The sequence below is a fragment of the Symphodus melops genome, assembly GCF_947650265.1.
Source record: "Symphodus melops genome assembly, chromosome: 11".
In the NCBI taxonomy this organism is placed as follows: domain Eukaryota; kingdom Metazoa; phylum Chordata; class Actinopteri; order Labriformes; family Labridae; genus Symphodus; species Symphodus melops.
The window spans coordinates 23,752,152-23,774,272 of NC_136701.1; the positions used below are offsets into that span (position 1 = coordinate 23,752,152).

General features: G+C 42.9%; 1 protein-coding gene across 5 annotated transcripts in view; it reads left to right on the top strand.

The window, feature by feature from the left end:
- The window catches only part of cadm1a (cell adhesion molecule 1a), a 352,880-nt gene that overhangs the window by 318,672 nt on the left and 12,087 nt on the right, over window positions 1-22,121 (top strand). For 3 of the 5 annotated variants that reach the window (XM_079356721.1, XM_079356724.1, XM_079356722.1), the window contains one exon: window positions 9,220-9,252. The exons of the other annotated variants lie outside the window; for them this stretch is intronic. In XM_079356721.1, the coding sequence (XP_079212847.1) occupies window positions 9,220-9,252 (33 nt within the window). The remainder of the gene's footprint in view (window positions 1-9,219; window positions 9,253-22,121) is intronic. 5 annotated transcript variants of the gene reach the window in all.

The window sequence follows — 22,121 nt, forward strand, 5'->3', positions numbered from 1 at the left end:
TTCACCGTGTGCAGAAGCTGATCTAACCGAGTTATGTTCCAGGTTTGCATAGAAATAGATGATAAAATCAACGTTAGAGTCAGAGCAGCACACATTCAGGTGATGTTGCTGAACCTTGTCAGCAGACGAGCGTCTCACAACACCGTCCCTCTGCTTGTCAGCAAGTGCACATGGTGAGGGGGGAGAAAGTAGAGGAGGCAGAGCAGCACTTTGTTTTATGACCGTGCAGAATCAGTCAGAGCCAAGAGTGCCCCAAACCCAATTCAACAACATTTATTCAAAACTGCACCATGATCACAGTATGCACATGTAAATGTTATAGTCTCTTTTAAACAAGACATCTTCTGCTTTCAACTTTATTCACCCGTGTTTGTTCAGCACAGCTTTCGTCAGGCGTATTCAGGATGTTCTTTGATGAACAGCGTGGTAACATGTTGGATAACATCAGACCCCCTGTAATGTAAACGACCACATGAACTGTACTTTACTACAGAAGCAGTGCACGTGGGTATAAGTACATACAGGGGTTGTGAGCAGAAAGAGCAGGCCATGGCTCAGCTCAGCTTCAGTCACTCTGTGGTTTTGGTTGTCTGTGCAACTTCTCGGCACTGTTCATTCACTGCTTTGTTCCCCATAATCCTTTCACAGCAGGAAGTCCTCGCAGCCTCGGTGCACAAAAAACATGCTGTGGGAAAGATTTGGTTTTCTCCACCAAAACTGAAGACTGGAAATACTTTGGTGACAGATGCAACTAGTGTTCTGACATGATGGTAGGATGAAAAAAAAAATCGCTAGAAAGAGCTGTATCACATGAAATATGGATTCAGGATTTCTGTGATAGGTTTATGTATTTAATAATGTGTCGAGGGGAGCGGTAGGGGACGAACAATAACTGAACATGAGCACTTGAAAATTAAGCCCGTTTCGAAATAAGCCAATTTTATCTGGCTGTTTCAGGAGCAGAACTGGGGGCTATTGTGAGTATAAATCTCCAAAGGGTGCAGATAGAAAACATCACTCTATGCCCCGACTCAGAAATCAGCCAGAGCTCCAAAATGCAATCAAAGCCTCTCTGACAGACCGCTCAATTGGAACAAATCTCACGAGGCTGGCAGAAATCACAGGCATTGTGCTTGATTATGCCATCTGATTGGATTAAAGAGAATACCTTTCTTTGGAGGCTGATTGATAGCTCCTTTGCCTCAGATCAAGGAGCGTGGAGCCCTCACAGGCCCGGGCTGATTATAGCTATCCCCGCTGATTCACCCTCAGATCTCGGCTGATTATTTTTAATGCGCACGCTCGGGGTAATAGAGAAACTTTTATAGGTAAATAATGGCACTAAACATGTATATCTTCTTCTGTTTGCCAGCACAAACTCGTCTGTGAATAAAGAGAAGAGGTGATTTTGACTTTTATAACTTAAAAAGAAAACACACACGAGAGAAAGTCGCGACATTAAACTCGATTTCACACATCAACAAGATGCTGTCGAATCGGTTTAGATATACGTCGCCTGTCTAATTAACATGGATGTTTCTTTTGTGTGTTGGACAAAATGTTTTCTAAGTCTAAGTCCACTTGATTCCTTTCAGTCGCTCTCTTTCACATCTCTCCATCAATGGCTGTCTTTCACGGCTGCACGAAAACGACCCTGACTTAACAACCGCCTCTGTATACTTCACGCCGGAGTTTAAAGATTAAAGTGACTTCATAGAAGTACAATTCCCGAGAAAAGCACTTCCTCCAAACGGCTATTACCGAAATAAAGGTGGCATTATAATCACTGACATTTTCCGCGGTTATTAGAAAATCTTTGTGCGGCGTATTGGCGAGTCATCTCTCCCCCCCCTCGCCGGTGAACAGGAGCTCTGTCGAGCTGTGTGGGCTCCACCTGACAAAGCAAACCTCACGTCTGCCGTGCCAATAATTTCAGGTTAGAACAACCCACTTACAGTTTCTGCCAGATGTCGTCTCTTTGCTTTCAGCTGTCAGGGGGCCGTCCATTTATGACTGTGTGTATAGATTGAAGGCAGGCACACTCATATGGCCATAACGCGCTCTGCCAGTTGATTTCATTTACCCGCCAGTGTGCTGCACAGTTTAGAAACCCGCTGCCAAATGAATCTATCAAAGTTGGATTGAGGTTGTTTTTTTTTTTTTTTTTTCCCAGTTACCCATTACGGGGACAGAATAGAGCACTTTAAAAAAAATCTATTAGGGCCCCAACACATGGCGCTTAAGTGCTTGGAAGGGTTCAAACACTGACATGAAAAAATGATTAAAAAAAAAAAAAAATCTAATTTCACTTCTAAATACTTTTCAACGTAAAAATATCTCAAAATCCTGCTCTCACAATTAGGACATTTTATTCTTTCACTTTTTATAACCCTTCAAAAAAAAAACCTTTCAGGGACAGACTGTTCTTCTTTGCTGTCCTCTGTTGCTCTCCCCCGTGTGCTCAGCTGTCCATAATCTTTCTCTTTCCTGCCATTTCTGTGACAGTGTGGAAGAAAGATTTTCCTTGAAAGCAACATTTTGTGCTGCACACTCACCTCGGGGGCCCGCAGTCTATTATCTTTTTAGTGGTAGTCAGGGCCAACAGGAGGTCTTTTTTGTTCAACACCAGGCGACCCCAAAAAGAACAAATGCACCGCAGCTCTTCACAGGGATTCAACGCTCATCCGCCCACGAAGTCTATTTTTCCCATCACCTCACCTCCACTCTCTCTCGCTCTCTTTCTCTCTCTTCATCAGCACAATAAGACTAATCATTCCCTAATTCAACACGCCGCCGACTGAACAACGCCACTTAATCCCTCGAAAAAAGGAAAGAGATAATAAATGTGTATTGTACCTTCCTTGTGCAAGTAAAACAATCAGGCGGAAGGCTAGCATTACTTTTAATTGATGAAAGACCGTAAACGGCTCTGACAACCAATTCATTTAACCCACGCTACAGACAGGATAACAAACCAGACAATGGAAGAAAGAGAAACAAATATCCATTACATTTGTCAGGGTCTTAAATTACAGAGACACCCTCCAAAGATGTGAAGAGAAGATTTTTCTGAACGTAGGTGTTTCCTCCACCTCACGTTTTTTTCCAGCACACAGCAGAGAAAAGCTCAGCTTGTCCATTTCAGAAAACCCCGGAGCAGCCGGCGAGAAGTACCGCGTTTGAGGTCGATCGGCGCACAATAACTGCCACCGTGTGACGTACAGTCCTAAGAGCGAGAGCGTCGATCATATTATGGCCCTTTAAGAATCATGGAAAACAGCGGTCTGCAGCCAAACACATCTTCTTAATGTGAAGCTTTATTCTCTTCCTGAGGAGCTGCTGCACACACAATGACCAGAAAGAGATGAAACTCATAAAGAAAGGCCAGCAGGTAATCAGCTAGCCGCGCAATATCTGAAAAGAAGCTACAATCAATAGAGATTTGCTATTATTCAGCGCAGTATTTACACATATAAAGAGACTTTATCACCGCGTGGAGTGTCTTAACGTGTGTTTAATAACTGCTACGTTGTGCTTATTAGTCTTTTTCTGGACACTTTCCATTATCGAGCGAACACATTATAGTTGTAAGTTAAAACAGATATCAAACTGTCTTTGAAGAAATATTAAGTTACAAAAACACCACATCTGACTTTGTCTAAAAATTGGTTTCGTTGTATAATATGCAAGTGTTTGAGATAGCCTACATCAAATGTGTTCTATCTAAATAAATGGCTGGTTAATCATTGTGTCCAATGGGAGAGTGAAGTCAAACTTTCTTCTCAGCTCTGCGTTCACTCTGAAGGGACAAACCTTCCTTCAATTTTAATATCCGTCGCTCAGAGGCCCAAACGTCCATGCACACACCCATCTAATTTTTGGGTTGGGTTGGACAGGGAGGTGAAAATAGATAACTTTGGCCTACATGCTATTTATTTCTCGGCTGCATAAAAACACTCAAATGGAGACGACAGCTTTGACGAAGGAGAGACGAGATGAGGAGAACTTTTAGCAGGTCAAAAACGTGCGCATTTGTTGGAGGCTAATTCTAACTTAGAGTAAGTCTGTGACTGATTGTAGCGTCACTAGCATTGTATGTAATTGTGTATCAGATTAATAAACTATATTTTATATTCTGATGATTTATAAAGGTGCTAGTTTAAAAAAAGTGAGTTTAAAATGTGTAAGATGAAGTGGCAACCTGATGATAGAGAAGGAAAAAAAGCCATTTTCAGAAATTTGTTCGTTGAGGGTCCACTGGAGGCATCCTCAAGAAAATAAAAAATAGTGGAGAATATCATGGCAATCCATCAGAAAGTTATTTACATGTCCCAAAAAAGCAAAATGTCAATCGTATTTCACCATCAGTGAAAAGGTCAAGACATAACCAAGCAAAGAAAAATGGTGTAACTCTAGAAAATATGAATGTTGATGTCATGGTGTCACTGGGGAAAAGTCAAGGAACCTCCAAGAGCTGTAGATCTGTTCCTCTATAGGGACCATACATGTCAATGCAAAACATTAAAGCAATCATTTTAGTATCTTGTTAGAAGATTTCTGTTGGGATCAAAGTTTCAAACTCACAAATGCTGCCTCAACAAACGCTGAAAACCATATTACACTGTGGTCGGATATTTTGAATTAAAGAGCATCGTAATAGATAGATGATGATGCTGTCTGTTTGAGTTTGCCTCAGCCTCATGATAAAGTTGGGAAAATAAACAAGTGATCTACAACATCCCCCCCATTAATATTCACTTTGAGTGCATGAATGTAGTTCCTTAAGGACTCAAAAAGTAGAAGTTGCAGACTTAGATTCTTTTTGACAAACATTCAACAGATAGGAATCTATTGTTCCACAGAAAGTGAGACCAGTTCCTCTTTCAGCAGAGCTCTGTGGGTGGAGGGGGGAAAAAATGAAATAGTAGGAAATCACAAACTAAAGATGAGGCAGAGAAGCCAGGTCAGATAAAGTGGATCCAACACAAAAAAAAGTAATCTAGCTGCCAGCAGGGACACCAGGCAGCCTGGTGGCATTTGCAGTACCACAGGGTTCCACCCCTAATGCATTTCTGCCAATATAATTATGATTGGCATGCAGTTATCTCTGCATGTTGAGCTGGATGTCACGTCACAGTGAGTCACCAAAGGGCTCATGGGAAGCGTGGCCACCAGTCATGGAGCCGATGTGTCCTCATCATGTCTGTGAATGTCGGCGAGGACACTGCTGATGTCTCAGTTGACCTGTGAAGTCAGAGATGGCGGATGAGAAGGATGCTGCTCAAAAAAAAAAAAAAAAAAATGGACAGGCAATCACTCAGCAGCAGGCGCATTGAATGGTCCCGCAGGGCTGCCACCCACAGTGTAATGAGGGTTAGCAGGCCGTGCTGTCTTTCAGTTGACAGAGGCCTGCAGGGACACAAAGCTTCATTGTGGGTTTTGATGCCAAACAACACCGGGGCATAACCGTCATCAAGTGGTGGCAGAGATGTAACAAAAAGATGCCCTGTTTTGCGCCAGAGCAAGATTGGAGTTGTGGCTTTCAGACTGTTGTGTTGAGGCATGTGAGAAGAGTCACTTATGTCCCCATTTTCAATCAATCTGACGTTTGTTCAGGGTGAACTGATCAGTGTTGGCCTGTATTAATTATGGGCGAGACTCAGCCATGTAGCTGGTTTGGTGCTAACTTTTAAGATTCCCTTTTGGTTGCTTTTCAAGCCTTTATTACAGACAGTGGATTGAGTCAGATATTAGGGAGAGAGAGAGAAAGTGGGGAGTGACGTATGCCAAACACGCCACATGTTGAATTCAAACCCAGGCTGCTCGCTTGAGGACTGTGGCCCTGTACACGGCACACAAACTAACCACCGGCCTTCAAAGAGCTGAAACTGAGGCAGGCCCAATAAAGAAGGAAGTTGTTGAGATAAAAACATTTTTAACGATGTTGTTTTTTTATTGGCATCGAGCCTCCAGTGGACACTAAAGGAACTTCTGCATTCCTCATTGGCTTCAATTTTCAGCACCTGAGGTTGTCGCTCGATCATGGCCCGAATACTCATCTTGTACCAAAGAATATTACAAACGCCTTAAAGTTTAATAACTTTAACAACACAAACGAACCACTTGGCCACAGGAGCATTTTTGATTAAACAAAGTCTTACTGTGAAAAATATCAAAAATCTGCAGACTTAGTGCCGGCTTTATCACGTATCACTGAAACACAGGGCTTTTTATCTGGATCACATAATGAGAATCAGGGCTGTGATCACATGTTGCATTGACCCTCTGGGCGGGACGGTGATTCGTCTTTGTTTGAAATGTAGCAATAAATGTCTAATCGGGTATGAGTTAAGGTTAAACCTAGTGGATAACATGGTCACACTCATACTTGTTTTCATCGTAAACTCAGTACAGTCAAAGACGAATCAGCTGTGTAGATATTAGTGAGGCACTAACAGGGTACTTTACCAAATAATAGAAGAGAGATAGTCTGTGTAATACCTGGCCTGTGGTGTTTTATTTGTTTTTTAGCACTGACGTGTCTTAGACAGTCATGGACCTTGAGGAGGAATGGATCATCACAGGCCTTGGCAATTCAAACATTCGGAGATGATTGTTCTCTGCACCCGGAGCCTTCAGCAGAAAAGCTCGGCTTTGGCCCGGTGATCTCCAACAATTACACTTAGCGCTGAACACGGTCTTTCTCTAACTCTAACATCTGTCAACTTCGCGCTAGCTAAGAGGCACTTTCTCATGTCTGCACTTATACAGAAGGCCAAAGAAACATTCAGCTCACTCATCTACATTTGGCCTGTTATATCAGGGGGAATGTCCCAGTCAAACATGTGCTTTGTTTTTATACTCTCCCATATTTCAAAGATGACCACATACTATTGCACATCCATTTCAGCACATTTCCTGAAAGGTTGACACTTTGATGCAGGCACCTTTTAATACACACTTAGAAAGATATATTTTTAGACAAGCATCATTTGTCAGTGGGCAAGCGTGTCTCTCAGAAGTGTTGTTAAAAGGCATATGTTTCCTCGTGCGCAGCCTTTTACTCTCAGCAAGGAGCGATCCCTGCTTTTTCCCCCCTTCAGTAACAAGTATACTGGAGTGCAGCAGTCTGTGGTGTCATTTTTAAGTGCTGTGCTGCATCACAGCTACACCTGGTCTGGCTGTTTTGTGCGTTTGTTAGATCTGATTTCAAATCAACTTGATCAAAGCAGCCACTGTTACTTTGCTGCGAGCTGATGGGTCTCGAACAAAGGGAGAGCTGAAATGGAAGCCATTTTTTTTTTCTTCTGGCAAATGGATTCAGGCATTGCATGGTGTTATACCTGCAACCACCTTATGTTACTGAAAACAAAAGTTCAAAAAGTTGTCAGCCTTTAAAAAATCACCTCATAGTTTTCCCTTTCCTTACGTGTTTTCGAAGGTGACAAATTGTATACGGAGGTTTTGAAGAAGCTCTCCAGCAGAACACATAAAGCGTCTGCAGAGACATGGAGGTTTTAAGGCGGAACGGGCGCGTGCCTCAAGTGGCTGTCAGACCTCGTCAAACAGCATGTGAAACCCCTTTCAGGCGCCGCAGTCAAAGGGCTTCTCTGTCCGACAGTCTTTGTAATTTTCTTGAAACACGCAATGCCATAATCATGTCCACTTTTCCCAAACACTCACATGTCTGGTGGACATCAGGACACTGGGTTCTCTGGCAGCCACTGCAGAGCATATTAGAGGGCTTTCTGGTACCGTAGAGCTGGAACCTAAAAGTCCCCACTGACAAGAAATGCAAATAGAGTGATTGGCGATTTCAGCCCTATGGCCTCACTGCAAGTTTGACGTGAGCTTAACTTGGAAAAATGTGTGAATGGGATGCAATCAGAGCACCATTTGTAGCCGTCCTACCACTAAAGGGCCAGTCAGTATTTACCCTTTCACTCATACATTTATACACTGATCATTTGACATGCATGACCCCGAACCAGCTGATCCCTCACACACATTCACACGCTGCATATTCATTCTACGCTTTTGAGGGAAATCTGGGGGTCCATTATCTTGCACAGGACACCTCCACATGAAGAGCCAGGCATCAAAGCGCTCATTCTTTGTGATCAAATGATGTTTTTTGGGGGGTTTTTTAATCCCCCCTCCCTGATCAAAAACCAGTATTTGAAGGTGATGCCGAGGAAGTGAGACACCACAGTACTTACTGTTCATTAATAATAATCAAGTTCCAATAGAAAGAAGAATGACAACATTTCTGAAAGCGCGTTTTGATGATCCAATTACAGTATTTGGGTTGGACATAGGATTTTGTTTTAATTGTTTAAATGTGGGTTGGCCTTGTCTTTGCTTGCCTCCATGGGCCCTCCTAGCATCTCCCTTTTTCCCCCCTCTTATGAGCAGCCTTGCTTGTAGTCTTGTCTCTTATTACACTCCCTCGGTTTTGGACCATTTTAGGGAATTTCACCCACCACTACATTTGCAGGCCTTTTAAGGGAGTTGGATTACCACTAATTCTCATTTCCTAAAATAGGAACGCACTACCCTCTGTGGGAGCTGTCAAAACTGAGGTGCCAAAATATAATGGCTGAGTGGTTCAATTGGGATGCAGCCTAAACATCACTTGGAATACAAACTCAGTGATGCTAAAGTCTTCAAGGTAAAGGCCAAGAAAGTGTGTTGGTGATTTTTTTTCACCCTTACCAACGCACACTGTTCCTTGTACAACTTTGCTTGAGTTATGGCGGTACACAGCTGTGAAAAGATGGTAAAGTGTTTTTCCCTCTCACACACTATGATGTTATTAAAGCTGCACAATATTGTTCCTCTTGATGTTCTGTCTATTCTCCGTGCCAAATCTGCCCACTGCACATCGTAACACTCTCAATCGTATCTCCTCAAACAGTGGCCACTCACGCCCTGCGAGTGGAGCGTCCGGTGTGTGCAGTGGGAAAGTGTATTTGTGTGTGTGTAAGCTTATGTTTATCTCTGCACTGCCTTTAGTTGCTTTTGATTTCCCTTTAGCCTTATGTCTTTGTCATGTTCTGGTCTTCTGAATGCTTGCTTATGGGTGTCATTTGTTTTCTCCCCTCCTTGCCCCGCTCCCTCCCACCCTCCCTCCTCCCCCATTTCTCCTTTATTTGCATGCCGTTCCTCCTGTTCCACACCTCCCTCCTCAACTGCCATGTCCTCTCCTTGTGTGCTCAGACACTGCGCCCAGCACTGAACCTGCAGCTCATGGTTGGTATCTTTACTTTCCTCTTAAGTCTGTTTATTTTTATTTTTTTTACTTGTATCCTGTCTCTGCAGCATGCCGATGTTTGCACAGTAGACATCTTTGTGCCAGGCTGCCCAGTCTGGAAATGTCAGCTGTGTGCCTGGTTTCTGTTATTTATTGATTGTGCTGACCTCTCTTTTAAGGCCACAGTGCACCTGCCAGGTAACAGTCAGTCTACATTACATTTTACTGCATCAGTCCTGCCGCAAAGATGTTTATACCGCTGCAGAGATCCCTGTGAAATGGTTAACCAATTAAAGTGTTTCCCTGAAGGTGCCACAGAGGAATTAAAGCCACTCTGAGACCAGAACCGATTGTATCAACAGCATAAGATGATTTTGTGTGGAGGCTAAACAAGACCTATTTTTACTCGTTTCTCATTAGTTTCATGAAAACGATTTTTTTTTTCTCGCTACTTTGCCTACTTTAATAGCCTACTAGATTCATTAACTTGTGACTCCAGTTTCATAGATTGTAGGGACAAGTTCACCAATTTAAGATTTCTATTTTGATTTCGCTTACTTTCCCTCCATCCTTCTGAACTGACATCACTCACTTCATAAAAATGGTCATGTAAAGTACACATATTTTGCAAAATCCACTTCACCGTGTTTTTACAACACTGGAGATGTTCCCCTTCATGACATCACAAAGGGCAGTAGCCCCTCCCCCAGGTGGGTGACACTCCCACAGCTAGGTGTTTGTTCTGCCCTCTGAGTCTGCCTTCTCACCGTAAACAATAGGACATGGAGCCAGAAAGCAGCGAGTACACCCGAGCCCTTCCAGAGAGGGGGCGTGGTCAGACACAGCTCATTTACATATTTAAAGCTACAGACACAGAAACAGCCTGTTGTGAGCAGGGCTGAAATAGAGGGGTTTATAGACATGATCAGATACAGGATCAGAGTGGATTTACAACAACACACTTTTCACAAACATTTTTTTGTTTGTTTAATTAAATCTAAATACCTGTCACTTGACTGATTATTTATACAGCTTCCGTTAACGGTAAATGTTACATTACTGAACGTTTAAGTGGTCCACTGCCTGTTCAAATGCCAAGTAAAACTAATAATGCCATGTGTATAGATCTTTCTATTTAAGATATGAAAACATTAATATTAACAGACAGCCATTCGCTCCTATTGAATACTTTTAAAGGGCGAATGAACATGAGCTAACACCAGACGAAGGGTAGATGGCGATGTGATTTCATTAACATGTATACTCAGTTTGGTGAATGAACAGCAGAGGTGGGTTCAGGTAGAAGGCTATTGTCATTGTGAAATGTGAAGTTCAGCTAAAGTATTGGGACAGTCTGTTTTTCAGTACTACTTAAATCCTATTTTGACCAGTAATGTCCTTGTTTTTATAACTTTTTTTTCATTTTCTTGATATGAATTGAACCCCTTCAACAACCTCAAAGCATATTGATCCCATTTTCCTGCATCAAACTAGATTTGTTCATTTTACCTCGAGGTTTTAACCAGCTTTGTTCTGAGAATAGCACCGTGCACGTTCCCCTCCAGGAAATAAAATCATCAATCCATCTGCTTTACAAAGGTTGTTTCCAAGTATAAATGTGAGGTTGACAGGACGCCATTTATCTCCGATGTTATCCCTGGTCAGCATGTAAACCTCAAATTATTCAGCATACAGGATAGTGTCAGTCCCTTTGATAGAACTCGTTTTCAATTTAACAGCCAGGAGGTGTAAACCCATCTTGAACTGATATCTCTGTCTTTTCAAAATGAGATCTATCACACATGAGATGCCTGCTCTCTGGCTCTCCTCGTGTAGCCTCCAGCGCGCTCTGTTCAAGCCACTGTGAGAACACAAACTTGGGCCCAACCATTACCGTCAAATTCGTTGTAGTTCACGATTTCAGCGTTTTTATCTAAAAAGTGTGTTGCGTCCTGCACTGTATGCGGCGGTGACCGATATACAGTGATAGAATAAAACGCTGAGCGAGGTATTTTTATGTTGCTATAATCTATCATGTGTTGTCATGACCGCAAGTTCAGACACTGCAAAACCGAACGCAATTAAATGTCTCCCTCTTCCCCTCTCGCACCCGCTGGTCTGCGTTAGATTACTCAAACTGTGTATGCACATACAGCAGGTTGTAATATGCACATACATAGTTTCCAAATGTGCCAAAAAGCAGAAAGAAGAACAGGCAACCACGGTAACTACCCGCTGGACAAGGTCCATCCTCCTAACTTATACGCCCTCTTCCTACTTCCCACATGTTACCGTGCAGCTCAGATGCTGTGGCGATATGTCGGCGTCTAAAGAGACAGGAGACGTTTAGAATGACGTCATATAGCGGCCCACTTCCTTGTTTGAGCACAGAAGCGTTCATGTATCTCCTGCTGACCAAACTCGAGTACATGGCTGTGGCTCAGTTGGTAGAGTCGTTGTCCCTCAATCGGAAGGTTGAGGGTTCGACCCCCAGCTCCTGCAAGCGACATGTGTCCTTGGGCATGACACTTAATCCCAAATTGCTCCCCCTGCTGCATCTGAGGCGTATGAATGTGCGTGAATGGAATTAATTACTGGATGGTCCACATAAGTGTGTGATCATAAGTGTGATCTGCGGTGTAAAAAGTGCTTTGAGAAAAGCTCAAGTCTATTTACCAAGTCCATTACACATGAATCATCAAGCAGACTCAGGCGAAGTACCCAAGAACAGTACGAGTGTGGTACGATTGTGTTCACACTGATGAAATGAACAGGCGAAGGAGAACATGCAGGTCCAATCATCTGAAGAATATAAGTCACTTCTCTTGCAAAATTGTGAAATTATTTTCAATAGACATTCTTTGCAATTGAAAGAATGGCAATCTGATAAATCTCAGCCTTCCTGGATTTGATTTTATGCCGTTATCTGCGTCTGGCATAATGTAAGCTCACCACCAAACACGATCTTTTTTCCTGTCACCTATTGCTCTTTCATTCTGGACATCCTGTTGCTTGGTTGGACCCTGCAAGAACTGAAGAACTTTTCTCTAACTCTATGACTGGCATCACTAAAAAAAATGAACAAATCTTTTGAGTGGGTTTCTTTGAGCTCAGTTGATGCAGAAAACCAAGTGCATTTAATTTGGTGCTCCCTTCAAGCTGCATTTGAAATTCTGATTATTAATTTGGGTGCCAACAGGGCAAAAAAAAAAAAAAAAAAAACTCCCAATGTGCTTGAAAAAAATGCTAATTCATGACTATATTACCATGGCCCAGTGTGTGACACCCAGTCAGAGCTTGTTGGAAAAAGCATCAGCCCTGACCGCCTGGCTCTCCATATCCACTCAAATGCTGTTGCCATGGCGATGCCCCGCTTGTCGTGACTACAAGAAAGAGGAGGCTGAGACACTATTGAGCTTGAAGGCTCTTCCCCAAGATTGTCCATTTCCCACTAAAATAGGCCAGCAGGTAGAGGGGAAGAGGCGCGGAGGGCAGGAGGGAACAAATTAAACATGCGGCACAGAAAAGAAGAGGCTTCGAGATGAGCTGCCAGCAAATCAGAGAAGTGGGTGCTGAAACGTTTTGTTCTTATAAATTAAGCTTTAGCTGTGATGCTCAAATGAGAAAGAGAGAGAGACTCAGAAACTGGAAAAAACTCAGACATAATGGCTGAATTTATTATGCATGTGGATAAACTCCACTGCACTTCTGGCTCTCAGAGGCTCTCGTTGAACAAAGTCGTTTTCGCTCGTGAGATCCGCAGAGTAAAAGGCGCTCGTTCAAAACAAAAACTGTTGAACTATTAAAAAACAGTCGGAGAGCTGAGTGTCTTTGAACGAAACTGTCGCATAATACATTTAAAAAAGTACAGACAAGATGATAACAGTCTTTTCTTTTTTGTTTCTTTTTGCTTATTTTGCCAAAGCTGTCTGAAAAGTGCTCTTTGAACATTTCTTTGGCATTTTTTATTCAGAGGCACAAAAGATTGGAGGATGATTCTACAATTACACCACTCATACAACACAGCAAAGGAAATGTGGCCAGGCTTTACACTTTTTCTCCAGTCGGCTGCTTTCTGCTGCGAACGCTCTCTACTCATTGAAATCCATTAAGCAAAGATGCTGGTGCTCAGAAAAGAAAAAAAAACGCTCGACGGAAACGGGACTGAAGCTGCTCCGATTACAATTTAATGGGTATTATCACCGCATGTAACGTCTCTGGTCCTAACGCTTCATCGGACGTGTCTGTTTGTAAAAAAGCACACGATGGTCTCCAGGTGAGAGCCAGCAGTTCTTGGGTTGGGTGTTCGAGAAACATTCGCTCCTCTCATCTGCCTTCCCTCCCTTCTAATGAAAGGGCATGTTGGTGGAAGATGTCACTTGCTTTAGCTGATGGCTAGCTGCACCGACTAATTTCCCATCCGGCTAGGTGAGAGCATCTGGAAAGGACACACCTGCCAACACGGCTGTCAGCGAGCGTGTGAAGGTAGCGGGATAATTGAGCTGCGCTCTGAGATCTAATAGTGGAGCGGTATACAGCGGTATAATGACCACTTTGCTCACAGCGGGATAGTGGCAGGTGAAGCACAGGACTTTTGCCTTTAATCCAAGGACTTAGCTGTCACATTTGGATGTCATTAAAGAGACAAGGCAGGCACTAAGTGATAGGGCCACTCTGTGCCAAGTCACCTGCAGGTATTGATGTACAAAGAGAGACGATTTGCCTTCACACGTTTGATTAATGCTGTGGACTTTCTGTTTAGAGGAGAAGTAAAGTTGTCTGTTTTAAAAGAAAGATGAGCGTTTCCAGCTTTCCCTTGCGTGCAGGGAAGGATTGGGAAAGAGGCGTCACATTTGGACAAATTCCAAATGCCGTCTTTCTGACCTGAAACAAGAGTCCTTGCAGACCTCTGAGACAGCAGTGCGCGGATGATCTTAGGACGCTGACGATCACAGGGACAGATGGCATCGCCAGCATCATTTCTACGTGACATATTGGTAGGTTAAAGGGACACAGTGGCAGGTCTGTGCCAGAAAGCGCAGAAAGTTTGATGCTTGGGCGCACACACAAGGAGTAGTTAGTTTGAAGATGATGATGAGACGACGTCGGCCTTGGTTGAACCCCTGTAGATCTCAACTTTGTGAACCCAATTTACAGAATCGTCACTTTTAGAAAAAAGAAAAAAAAGACCATCCTTGAGACTGAACAAACGGACTTTAACAGAGTCAATGCAGCCTAATTCTGTCAGAGTGACCAAAACTATGTCTTCATAAATCTGTAAAGAATTCATCAGAGGTCAAACCTGCTCTCTTGTTATAATTCTTTCATATCAAAACTATTTAGTTTCTGTTCAAATAAAAATATCGGCTCTGTTCCAATTCAGGGTTAGCATCCTTAGAAGGATCCAGCCTACAGAGGACGCAGCCTTCGTAACCTGCAAACCTGCTCAGGCTGAATCAAACTAAGGTCTGGTCTACAGAAGGTTTTCTGTTTACCAGAGTTACTCTTCATTTCTAAGCAGCGTACAACAACCTGAAGAGCTGCAGCTAATCATTCGCATCTCGTTTGAATTACTGCAAATGAATCTCAGAGTACGTTTGGGAACAAAAGAAAGCAGCCTTCTTGGAAAGGGAACCTCAGATCTTACAGTTAAGAGACGACCGACGATAAAAAAAAAGTCCTCAAACATGCAAAGTACCTTGAAACACAAAAATGATATTTTCAAGTAACTTATTCGGAAAATAACACAAAGAAATCCAGTGACAATGCGACAAACCCGTGAATAGAGAGAGCGAGAGTGAACACAGCAAGTGCAGGAGAGGGTTGAAAGGATTTCTATTTCAATGCATTTTGTGGCTTTATTTCCTGGATCCCCTGCGGTCAACAAACGGGGAATATCCGAAGGATGAGTTTGAGAAAGGAAACAACATTTGATGAATTCTTTTAGGAGAGCAGGGATGTCAAACAGGGTGATACTGCTGGGTCAAGGCTGAAATATTACAAAATGGAGATGTTTTCCTCTCTAGCTGTGTCGTGAATGAAAGTATCTCCGACGAGTTTCAGCCCTTTCAACGAGGAAAAAAAAGGATTTGTACCAAAGAAAATGCACTTTTTTTTTTTTAATATTAAAGCCATGGTGCATGTTGAAAGGGATGTTTGTATTGTCAGAGCAGCACTCTCTTGCTAAATCGTTGCTAATACAATTGAGGCACATAAGTTGCATGAATTAATTTCAGACTCATGACAGAGTAGGACAGCTGACAAACAGGCCCCCCCCCCCCTCTCTCTCATAACTCACCTCACCTCCTGCTAAAGTCAAGTGAACCTCTTCAGGTCCCGTCTGGTTTCTTCACATGATGAAATAGACAAGGCAGAGGTGAAATAGACAGGCAAGTGGAATAAGTTGTGATTTTTCTCCTCACCTGTGACTTTCAGAGAATCAGATGGGTTTATAATCCGTCTGAGCAGCGAACGCCGCCTGGAGTGAGAAAGCTTTCAGCAGGTCAACAAGTGGCAAAAGTTGTTAAATAGTCCGACCTTTGAGAGGTCAGAGGTACTTCGCTTCATTACAGGAATTCAGCACATCATGGATATTCAAACAGAAGATTTAAATGTCGGGGTCAACAGCTTATTATTATACTTCCTTCCAGACATTAAAATATACAAAAAGAAAAAAGCATGTATCACTTAAAAAAAAAAAAAACCTAACTATGGAAGAAACTTATTTCTAAATCTTGGTTAAAAAATGAAGTGAATTTGTTCAGATTGTGTGTGTCCTTGTGTTATCAAAACAGAGGCATTGGCCTGCCAGATGCACAAAAACCAGCGAGACAATTTCACATTAATCCAAACTGTCAATCCTCCCCATCTGGCGCCCAGCTCTGCTACCTGCTGCAACGATAACACCTTCTTCATCAGAACAGCCTCTCACCAACTGCTGTCACATTATCCCTCACAATCCCTTTTTTAAACCTCCAGCGAACAATTTAGCATAATACCGACAGTAATTATATTCTACACCCAATAAAAATGAAAACATCCGTGTTTTACCGGCGTTAAATCGTCTAGTGTCCGTGGTCATGCGTCGGTTCTCTTGCTTCACCTACAGGTAGAAAGATATGACTTTTCGGGGTCGTGGAGGTGGCTGGAGCAGAACACCAGCCATGTCATGTCATTGGGTGAGATTCGGGCGACACCCCGGACTGTTGGCCTGTCAACCACGGGGCTGATATACACAATCAACCAGCCACACGGGCAATTTAAAGTCACCAATTAAGCCAACAAGCTCGTGTTTGGACTGTGGAAGGAAGCTGGAGCACACGGAGAGAGCATATAGACTCCACATAGAGAGGCTCCTGTCAGACAGGGATTGAAACCAGCAACCTCCTCGCTGTGAGGAAACAGCGCTAACCAAGAAAAACACTGATTTATGAAAAGTGCAGATTAGAAAGAAAAGTATCAACAAACTGAACTACCTAACAAACTGTGATTACTGAGGAAGCAATCAAAAGTGATTCAGCAACAAACTAAAGTTTAAAGCTTTGAATTCAGTCATTGGTTTTAAATGATTTTTTTAAATCGACACTGAAGATGAAAAGCTCCCTGAAAAAAAAAAGAAAAAAGAAAAAAAAAAGGTGAAAATATTCATTTCATGTTTGTACGTTTAGTCCTGCGAGCGTTTCCATGGCAGGTGTGTGCTTGTTTTGTGCGACAGATCTTCTCAAGTCTGAGGTGCAGCTGTGAGACTGACACTCTTAATTCATTTTCAGCGTCCAGCTTTGATCTGCATTTTGTGTTGATTGAGGTGACTGCAGAAAAAAATGATCTCACGCAGTAAGGACGTATCACAAGGAAGGAGTGTGGCTCTCTTCATTAACCACCTTTGTGCAGGTGAAGCAGAGGGCGAGCTCATCTTTTTTTCTTGTCTTTGTTGGAGCGGATGTGACGCCTGGTGTCGTTTCATTGTCAGCCTGACGTGTAGCTGGAAGTCCTCTCACACAACGTGCTAAAAGTTGTTGAGACTGAACTATGTGATCAGCTTCTTTTTGGACTAAAATTCATTTTGCATCTCAATCAAGATGTTATGCATAAAGATTTATCATTTCTAAATATTGTATATTGATTGTCCTCGGTGTCGGACTGTAGGTGATGCACTATGGTGGCCAGTAGGCGTCAAAAGCTCAGCTCATCATATTCTGCTGAGCGTTTTTCTAAGTGTAGTTGCAGGGCTTTTGACCCTACAGGCCACCGTAATTAGCAGCCTTCATCAGAAACAGAAACTTTTTTCATTGTCCACAGGAAAGTTTTGAGATGACGTTGTATGACGTTTGATTGTTAAAAGAAAACTGAATGAGGTTTTTTTTTTTTTTTTACAAAACACTACTTACACATGCAGAAAGGCAAAATCAGCAAAGAGAAGAGCTGCCTTGTCCACTGGGGGGCGCCAAATTGGACACAATTATTGATAGCTCTTTAAAGTGTCCCTTGTTCTTTGGGCCTTTCTCACTTCTCTTATTTGCACCGAGTGTCCTCCGAGTTGTCTCCTCCACTTGCGTCTAAGCCCCGCCCAACAGAGATGCACGGAGGAAACGAAGCCGAGGAGAGAGGACCGAGGAAATCAGCTTTAAGACACATGAGACGTCGTTTCCTCGAGAGCGTCTCATGACGTGACATCAGCTGATCACGTTCAGCTGTCAATCAGACTAACAGCTGTTTATGTCCACACAAACACGCGCACACACACACACACACACACACTGTATTATTTCTAATCAAACACACACAGTTACAGTGTTTAGTGTATTTACCTGATAAAAAGAAACACCTGAAGAACAACCTGCAGTCTGTTTCAAACCAAAAGGACAGTTTCTACTGACTAAAAGATTTCATTTTGAATTGTCTATAATTATTGATTATTATTAATCAGTTTGGACTGAACCTAGCCTGTATTTAGACAACCAACTCTGTATTTTATAAACGGATATTTATGTGTCAGGATACTGAAAATGATTGATTAGAATCTAAATGATGAAACGTTCAGAAGATAAATAAGTGAGAATATAAAACGGACTCCTCTTCGTCAGACTCTTTTTAATCCCAGCTCATCACAGAGCGACTCTTTACAAACTCACTGATGTTCATCATCTGTTTAAATGTCCCACGCTCCGTTTCGCGTCTTTTTAATGTCCGTCTTTTTTCCGGTATTAAACTCTGCTCATGTTGAGAAGTTTAACTGAAGTCTGATCCGCTGCAGCGTCCAATCAGTGAGTGATATACGAGAAGGGGGCGTGTCTGTCAGTGAAAAGACTTCCGTGAAGTCAGCTCTCGTGTCTCCTCGGTCATCGCTCCTCGGATCAGCCTCCTCTCTCCTCGATCCTCTCTCCTTCGTTCGCTATTAGAGCTTTGGGACGATCCTCAACATGGCGGCTTTGGAACTACTTCCGGTTTGGCCGAGGACCGAGGACCGAGGAGACTGCAAATAAGAAAAGTGAGACGTACCCTTTGTGGACCTGTGAGCCCTTATTACAGTCTTGCATGTATAATATTAATATTTAGATATAATCACACTGCACGCCGAATCGAGAGAAAACTCTTAATAATACGAATCCAAAAGCTCCAGGTCAGATTCTCAAAGTGACAAACTCAGATACACAACGCATGTTCACAGCAGAGAGAGACGATGTCTCTGTGTGAGGAGGTGGAAAATCTGGCACCAGTAAAATAAAAAAAAAGAGTAAAAATGTTTTGTGGTAAAATGTGTTTTAAGATTCTATCAGATGTAGGAAGCCGACCACGTGAAGTTTTGTTTCTGAATATTCAGACAACGGTTCTTCTAAAGGGTTCGTTTCTAGAAACATTTCTAAACGAAACAACCATTTTCATAATGTTCTAAATACTTTAAGCTCTGAGCTGCCAGACGAAACAGGTGGTGAGCTTCAGGCTGGCGTTATTCTTCCCCAGACATGAGGCGTTCATGTCCCTTGTTTATGAACGCTCTGATTATCATTTGTATTATGGACCCATGTTGTCATGACAGCAGATAAGTCTTGCGACTTTAGTCTGACACAGTTGTTTTATGAGCTCGGCGAGGCCGGCGTTGGCGCGGAGGAGAGGCGGTGAAAGACACACCTGACCAGAGGTTCTTAAGGAAACTCGTTTTTATTCGTCATGAGGGATAACAAAAACAAAAAAAAGAACATTAAAACAAAATCAGGTCTGAGAGGAAATTGAACATTCATTACTTGTGCAAATGCAGCCCCGTCTTTCCTGTTTCCTCGTCTAATGCGATGGTGCAGCTCCAGCCGCCTCAGCAAATGCTTCGCTCCGAGAGTTGGGTCGTTCTCTCGTGCCGTGATCCTCCCTTATGTGCCATTAGTCTGCCTGTTGGCAAGACAAAGCCAGGGTAAAAGTTTTTCCAAGGCGTCAACATGGGGAATTGTAATTGCATGGATATTCTGTTTGTTTTGTTGTTGGTTTTTTTTTTACGAATATATGAATGTACGACAGGCTTGGTGTGTGAAAATAGAGGGTGTGGAGATCATCCATTTTCTCTGATATGTCTTCTGGCTGTAATGTGAGCAGTATGTGGAATATAGCAGATTTTTTCTTTCTCTCTCTCTCTCTCTCTCTCTCTCTCGCTCACTCGCTCGCTCGCTCTCCCCTGACACCATCCATGCATGTAAGCCTGTCTGAGTTCCCTTTGAGGTGAGGCTTGGATTAGAGGCCGACATCATGCACTCAGCCCTGCTAAAGGATTTTATATTATCACTGCAGGGTTTTTTTTTGGGGGGGGGGGGTTTTGTCAGCGGTGCTACACCGAACAGAGATTGTGCCACAACACTGCTCCTCAAAGACGGTCCAAATAGCACGACAAAAGCATGCGTACATGGGGCTGTGATAAGAAGCCGAATATTCTGCTCGGCCTCCATCTTTGCATAATCGACAAGTCTTATTTTATTCTGTTGAGTCTGAGGCATTTATTACGTGTTAACAGCCACAAATCTGTGCGGCAAAGGTCAAACATCACAGAGCTCTTTTAAATAACGGCTGTGTTGAAGGCTCAATAGAAATTAATTACAAAGCAAGCTGACATGAACCCATTTCTAAGCTGCTTTTTTTAAACACACATTGCGGTATAGCGCTTACCCAACTAGCAGTGATTAAGCAATCTTTTAGAAATTCAATTATAGCCACCCTTCTGAGACTTTCTGACATTGTTTACATCCTTGTTTTCCCCCGGTGGCTGACAGGCTTTATGTACGGAACAATATGTTGAGCATCGTGGAGACGTTTTAACAGTTAAGCACTTACCATAGAAAGTGCAAGGCCAAAAAAAAAAAAAAAAAAAAAAAAAAGTGCCATCGCTGAACTTATCTGCATGTCCTTGGAGAGCGAGTGAATGGATGACGACCTGCAGCTCATTCAGCAGCAAGAATTCACCACGGCTGCTTTTCTTTATCAGAGATTTCTACTTCTGCGTTTCCTCGGTGCCGGTCATCGACGGCGACGTAAACTCATGAAAAGGTCGGATTTAAAGCTTGAGAAGGAAATGACAGTGTTTAATGTGCTTAAATTCTCCAGGCAGTTTGATTCACTGTTGAATTGTGGACCTAAGAAAAGTAATGCTTTCTAAGTAGTTTAACCATCAAACTTTCCGCCTATTTGGAGGTCGTTTGTGAGGGGGGAAGGGAGCGTGATCGGTGCGGTGTGTTTCTCTGTTGAGATTAGAAACAACTGTTGGGTCAGAAAAGACGGACTTGTGGTTGTTTTAACCTGTAAACCAAACCAAATGTTGGAGAAAAGAAAACACAGATGCTTAGCAGGTGGAACCATGTGCTTCTGTATTTGAGAAAAGGGGGACGGCGTGACAAGGCGCTGGTATTATTAAGAAAGTCGGGGGACCGTTGTGCCTGAGTGCAGTCTCAGAGGAAGTGGTCGACCCCTGATCTCTGATTCCTGATTTATCCAACCAAGATCAGGACATTCAGGGTCTGATTCAGGGTTACAAAGGACTAAACAGTTCCCATGTAGCCACGATGATAATTCCCCAAAGCGTACCGTGGTTGTGTCTTATTTCGCTTTTAAGGGGAAGGACACATATTCAGATGTTTACAGGCCGGCGTGCTGACAGCACACAAGGCCATAATGAAACTTTTAACAAATTGCCCATGAAGGCAGCGCTCATCATCATTGGAACCAGACTGTTTATGGTTTGAACTTTCAGCCGCACATGTGCAATAACAAACAGTTGCAATGCCTGTGGAGCAGCCAACCACAATGACTTCGACCACCCGGGAAAAAGACTGGCATCCGAGGGGGGGAAAAAAAGAAGAATGTGGTTAATTAAAATAAATACTACTCCTTTACTCCCACCCCGAAGAATATTTCACTCTGAGCTGAAATCAGAAGTTGGACAGCCCTGACTGAGGGATTAAATGGAGTGAGAAAAAGACTAATTTCTCTCATTTGCCTCAAAACAATAAAGCTGTTTTCACATCTGCACTCCTGAAAATATCTAGATCATTCCAGGAGGACAGCTGGACAGACGGTAGACTATCCCTGACCTTAAAAAAAAGACATGGAAGTAGTGGACAGTCCAGCATACGATGATATGAGAATATTTTCCTTTATTTCAATGTAACATGTATCAAAGGCCGTTGAATTACGTGCATGAAGATCGTAGCGGTCGCATGCGCGCACGCCATGCACTGACACCATAAACGTCACTCCCTCTGCCATTGGCTCGAGTTGAATTCTCCGGATAACATCCTGTTGCTTTCGGCTAACTCCGACCTGCTGCGGGAAAAAAAAACGACGGGAGAAGTCCGGATGAAAAATGTGGCTGTTTGCGTTCACACACACAACTCCT